At 43.7% G+C, this 6,958-nt stretch overlaps 1 protein-coding gene across 1 annotated transcript in view; it reads right to left on the reverse strand.

Annotated features, from left to right (window-relative positions):
* Nucleotides 1-2,327: 2,327 nt before the first annotated feature.
* Nucleotides 2,328-6,958, reverse strand: part of LOC116958488 (phosphoserine aminotransferase) — a 42,034-nt gene continuing 37,403 nt past the window's right edge. Inside the window, exon 10 of the mRNA XM_076056859.1 lies at nt 2,328-6,681. Coding sequence (XP_075912974.1) covers nt 6,570-6,681 — 112 coding nt within the window. The 3' untranslated portion in view covers nt 2,328-6,569. The remainder of the gene's footprint in view (nt 6,682-6,958) is intronic.

Here is a 6,958-nt window from a genome sequence, read left to right on the forward strand (position 1 = left end):
AGAATGAGGCTGTCCTTGACACCAGGACCTACCGTGGAGCTGATCTGCCCTCTGACCATCGACTAGTCATCTGTAAGATGCGCCTGCCATTCTTCCGCTCCCGGTGGTGGGTTGTACACCCAGGACCCCATTCAGACCTAAGGTGGGCCTGGTCTCAGCTATCTGATGAAAGTTGCAAGCGAGAATTTCATCATCGCCTGCAGCTGGGGTTGAGCATCATCCCCGACTCCTCCTGATGTCGAGGGTGAATGAGGGCGAGGTTTAGGACTGTGACTCATGCAGCTGCAATGGCTGCTTTGGGTACGCGGTCCAGACCTCCCCAGAGACCCTGGCTGACAGAGGAGGTGTTCAGGATGGTTGAGAAAAAAGCGACAGGCCCACTGTCATCGGCTACAGAATCCCACGTCAGAGAATGAGGCTGTTCTTTTTTAAACGTTTAAAAAAATCGCCACTTTTTTCAAATGTACTTGCTGTGGTTGTCACACCTGATGATGATGATTGCTGCTTGTGTTGCAGTAGAAACGTCGTGAGAATTTAATATTTTTTATTGTTTCCCTATCTAACGTGGTGGTGACTTTACCGAAAGAACCAAGAATAATAATTTTATTGTTTTATATTTTTATTATATTATTGTTTCCCTATCTAATGTGGTGGTGACTTTACCCAAAGAACCTAGAATAATAATTGTATTGTTTTATATTTTTATTATTTTATTGTTTCCCTATCTAATGTGGTGGTGACTTTACCCAAAGAACCAAGAATAATAATTGTATTGTTTAATATTTTTATTATTTTATTGTTTCCCTTCTACGTGGTGGTGACTTTACCCAAAGAACCAAGAATAATTATTTTATTGTTTTATATTCTTATTATTTTATTGTTTCCCCTATCTAACGTGGTGGTGACTTTAGTGAAAGAACCAAGAATGATAATTTTATTGTTTTACAATAACTTTATTGTTTTATATTTTTATTACTTTATTGTTTCCCTTCCACGTGGTGGTGACTTTACCCAAAGAACCAAGAATAATTTTATTGTTTTATATTTTTATTATTTTATTGTTTCCCTTCCACGTGGTGGTGATTTTACCCAAAGAACCAAGAATAATAATTTTATTTTCTTTGGTTCTTTCGGTAAAGTCACGTAGAATGAGAATAAAATAATAAATTGATAAAATAAAATAACACAATAATATTCTCACGACGTTTCGGCCACAACGTGAGAATATTATTGTTATTTTATTTTATCAATTTATTATTTTATTCTCATTCTACGTGACTTTACCGAAAGAACCAAAGAAGATGAATCATTGCAGTCACGAAAGCTTTAAATCGAAATAATTTTATTGTTTTATATTTTTATTATTTTATTGTTTCCCTTCTACGTGGTGGTGACTTTACCCAAAGAACCAAGAATAATAATTTTATTGTTTTATATTTTTATTATTTTATTGTTTCCCTTCTACGTGGTGGTGACTTTACCCAAAGAACCAAGAATAATAATTTTATTGTTTTATATTTTTATTATTTTTTTCTTGCTAACATGGTTGAGCAATAGGGAGCCATCCCTTGACCGCACCCGGGCATCGATCACTCACACAAAGATCAATACAACAAAGACAAAGATCCCCCGTATAGCCTTAACAGACTGTAGGGGCAAGTGCTGTTAGCGAGCACACACACACAGTGACACACACACACAGTGACACACACACATACACAGTGACACACACACACAGTGACACACACACACACACAGTGACACACACACACACAGTGACACACACACACAGTGACACACACACACACACACAGTGACACACACACACAGTGACACACACACACACACAGTGACACACACACACACAGTGTCACACACACACAGTGTCACACACAGTGACACACACACACAGTGACACACACACACAGTGACACACACACGTGTACACACACACAGTGACACACACACACACAGTGACACACACACAGTGACACACACAGTGACACACACACACACAGTGACACACACAGTGACACACACAGTGACACACACAGTGACACACACACACAGTGACACACACACACACAGTGACACACACACACAGACAGGTATATGAATGGGTGTGTGAGAACCGAATGTCGCATGCCCATCAAAGCGGATCGCGAGGCCTTCAATCCTTCATGACCCCTGGCAGGTTTTATTTTTTGGGAATGTTTTAGTCTCCTAAGTAGAACTTACACTGAGTGACGGGGGTGGTAAAGTATTCGATAACCCCGCTGGTGATGTTGTACGTTTGCCCTCCGACAAGGAAATGATCAGTCTAGATATTTAATGGTAAGCTTTATTTGAACAGCGAAGAGAGAGAACAACAGCCACAACAACCACGAGAAATATCCAGAAAAACGCGCGTGTCAAAACATGTTCAAATGAACCTACCATTAAAACTATAGCCCGATCATTTGTACTTTTGTCAGTGGGCAAAAGTACAAAATCACCAGCGGGGTCAAATACTTTTTTTCCCCCGCCGCTGTATGTACTGTTTATATATATAGTATACATACTATATATATACTATAGATATATACACCTACACAGGCGAGTATATGAATGGGAGTGAGAGAGAGCTGAATATCGCATGGTCAGGTAATAGTTTGGGAATGTTTCAGTGTCCTTCGTGGAACTTACAGTGATGCGAGAGTTTCATGAAAATCATGGAAAATGAAAAACACTCGAAAAAAAGAGAGACATTGGGGGAGAGAGAGAGACACACGGGGGGAGAGAGAGACACGGGGAGAGAGAGAGACACGGGGGGAGAGAGAGAGACACGGGGAGAGAGAGAGACACGGGGAGAGAGACACGGGGAGAGAGAGAGAGACGGGGAGAGAGAGAGACACGGTGAGAGACACGGGGAGAGACACGGGGAGAGAGACACGGGGAGAGAGACACGGGGAGACTTCCACAGCCACAGACAGCCACAGACACTCACAGACACTCCCAGACAGTCACAGACAGCCACAGACATCCAGACAGCCACTTCTACAGCCACAGACAGCCACAGACAGTCACAGACAGTCACAGACACTCACAGCCACAGACAGCCACAGACAGTCACAGGCAGCGACTTCTACAGCCACAGACAGCCACAGACAGCCACAGTCAGTCACAGACATCCACAGACATCCACAGACATCCACAGACACTCACAGACAGCCACAGACAGCGACTTCTACAGCCACAGACATCCACATACACTCACAGACAGCCACAGACACTCACAGACATCCACATACATCCACAGACAGTCACAGACAGCCACAGACAGCCACAGACAGCCACAGACAGCTAATCCACAGACAGCCACAGACAGTCACAGACAGCCACAGACAGCCACAGACAGCTAATCCACAGACAGCCACAGACAGCCACAGACAGCCACAGACAGCCACAGACAGCCACAGACAGCTAATCCACAGACAGCCACAGACACCCACAGACAGCCACAGACACTCACAGACAGCCACAGACACTCACAGACACTCACAGACAGTCACAGACACTCACAGACACTCACAGACAGCCACAGACAGTCACAGACACTCACAGACAGCCACAGACAGCCACAGACACTCACAGACAGCCACAGACACTCACAGACAGTCACAGACACTCACAGACACTCACAGACAGCCACAGACAGCCACAGACACTCACAGACACTCACAGACAGCCACAGACAGCCACAGACAGCCACAGACAGCCACAGACACTCACAGACATCCACAGACACTCACAGACACTCACAGACATCCACAGACACCCACAGACAGCCACAGACACTCACAGACAGCCACAGACAGTCACAGACATCCACAGACAGCCACAGACAGCCACAGATATCCACAGTCACAGACATCCACATACACTCACAGACAGCCACAGACAGTCACAGACAGCCACTTCTACAGCCACAGACACTCACAGACAGCCACAGACAGCCACAGACAGTCACAGACAGCCACTTCTACAGCCACAGACACCCACAGACAGTCACAGACAGCTACAGACAGCTACAGACAGCCACAGACAGCCACAGACTCACATACAGCCACAGACACTCACAGACAGCCACAGACAGCCACAGACAGCTACAGACAGCCACAGACAGCCACAGACAGCTACAGACAGCCACAGACAGCCACAGACAGTCACAGACAGCTACAGACAGCCACAGACAGCCACAGACAGCCACAGACATCCATAGACAGCCACATACATCCATAGACAGCCACAGACACTCACAGACAGCCATTTCTACAGCCACAGACACCCACAAACAGCCACAGACAGCCACAGACAGCGACTTCTACAGCCACAGACAGCCACAGACAGCCACAGACACTCACAGACAGCCACAGACAGCTACAGACACTCACAGACATCCACAGACACTCACAGACAGTCACAGACATCCACAGACATCCACAGACATCCACAGACACTCACAGACAGCCACAGACACTCACAGACATCCACAGACAGTCACAGACAGCCACAGACACTCACAGACAGCCACAGACACTCACAGACATCCACAGACAGTCACAGACAGCCACAGACATCCACAGACATCCACAGACATCCACAGACACTCACAGACAGCCACAGACAGTCACAGACAGCCACAGACATCCACAGACATCCACAGACATCCACAGACACTCACAGACACTCACAGACAGTCACAGACACTCACAGACAGCCACAGACACTCACAGACATCCACAGACATCCACAGACATCCACAGACATCCACAGACAGGCACAGACATCCACAGACATCCACAGACATCCACAGACAGTCACAGACAGCCACTTCTACAGTGAACGCACCACTCAAGAGGAGCGGCCATCTTGGTACAGTATATACAGTGGATTACATTGAACGGCCATCTTGGTCTACTGTATATACAGCGCACTCAGAGCGTCCATCTTGGTACACTGTATATACAGTGCGTTTGATGGAGTGGCCATCTTGGTCCACTGTATATACAGTATACTCAACAGAGCGGCCATCTTGACCTATTGTGAATACAGTACAGATGTCAAGTCGGCCATATTGCTCAAGGATGAGTCCACTGTTTTATACAGTGCACATGGCAGCCATATTGTATAGCGTAGTGTATAGTGTAGTGTATAGTAGTGTAGTGTATAGTGTAGTGTATAGTAGTGTAGTGTATAGTACTGTAGTGTATAGTAGTGCAGCGTATAGTGGTGTAGTGTATAGTGTAGTGTATAGTAGTGTAGTGTATAGTGTAGTGTATAGTAGTGTAGTGTATAGTAGTGTAGTGTATAGTGTAGTGTATAGTAGTAGTGTAGTGTATAGTAGTAGTGTAGTGTATAGTAGTGTAGTGTATAGTAGTGTAGTGTATAGTAGTGTAGTGTATAGTAGTGTAGTGTATAGTAGTGTAGTGTATAGTAGTGTAGTGTATAGTAGTGTAGTGTGTAGTAGTGTAGTGTATAGTAGTGTAGTGTATAGTGTAGTGTATAGTAGTGTAGTGTATAGTGTAGTGTATAGTGTAGTGTATAGTAGTGTATAGTAGTGTAGTGTATAGTGTAGTGTATAGTAGTGTAGTGTATAGTGTAGTGTATAGTGTAGTGTATAGTAGTGTAGTGTATAGTAGTGCAGTGTATAGTAGTGTAGTGTATAGTGTAGTGTATAGTAGTGTAGTGTATAGTGTAGTGTATAGTAGTGTAGTGTATAGTGTAGTGTATAGTAGTATAGTGTATAGTAGTGTATAGTAGTAGTAGTGCTAGTTAGTCGTGGTAGTTAGTACTAGTTAGTTGTGGTAGTGATAGTAGTGATAGTATTGCTAGTAGTTGTAGTAGTGCTAGTAGTGGTAGTTGGTGCTAGTTAGTTGTAGTAGTGATAGATAGTGGTAGTTAGCAGTGATCCTGTATAGTAGTGTATAGTGTAGTGTATAGTAGTGTAGTGTATAGTGTAGTGTATAGTAGTGTAGTGTATAGTAGTGTATAGTGTAGTGTATAGTAGTGTAGTGTATAGTAGTGTAGTGTATAGTAGTGTAGTGTATAGTAGTGTATAGTGTAGTGTATAGTAGTATAGTGTATAGTAGTGTATAGTAGTGTAGTGTATAGTGTAGTGTATAGTAGTGTAGTGTATAGTGTAGTGTATAGTAGTGTATAGTGTAGTGTATAGTAGTATAGTGTATAGTAGTGTATAGTAGTGTAGTGTATAGTGTAGTGTATAGTAGTGTAGTGTATAGTGGTGTAGTGTATAGTAGTGTAGTGTATAGTAGTGTAGTGTATAGTAGTGTAGTGTATAGTGTAGTGTATAGTAGTGTGGTGTATAGTAGTGTAGTGTATAGTAGTGTAGTGTATAGTGTAGTGTATAGTGTAGTGTATAGTAGTGTAGTGTATAGTAGTGTAGTGTATAGTAGTGTAGTGTATAGTGTAGTGTATAGTAGTGTAGTGTATAGTAGTGTAGTGTATAGTAGTAGTAGTGCTAGTTAGTGCTAGTTGTGCTAGTTAGTTGTAGTGCTAGCTAGTGGTAGTTAGCAGTGATCCTGATGTCTAAGTCTAAACGCCTCCATGTACCCAGCGAGCTTCTCAGCGTCTGACAGAGACACTGCATTGTAGAGAGACGCACGGACACCACCGACAGACCTGTAGATAGACAAACACAGATAGACACACACAGATAGACACACACAGATAGACACACGCACAGATAGACACACACAAATACACACACAGACAGACACACACAGATACACACACACAGATAGACACACACACAGATAGACACACACACAGATAGACACACACAGATAGACACACACACACAGATAGACACACACAAATACACACACACACAGACAGACATACACATTGTAGAGAGACGCATGGACACCACCGACAGACCTGTAGATAGACACACGCA

This window comes from Petromyzon marinus, chromosome 78 (genome assembly GCF_048934315.1).
Source record: "Petromyzon marinus isolate PM22_M1 ecotype Great Lakes invasive population chromosome 78, UKy_Petmar_22M1.pri1.0, whole genome shotgun sequence".
Taxonomy (NCBI): domain Eukaryota; kingdom Metazoa; phylum Chordata; class Hyperoartia; order Petromyzontiformes; family Petromyzontidae; genus Petromyzon; species Petromyzon marinus.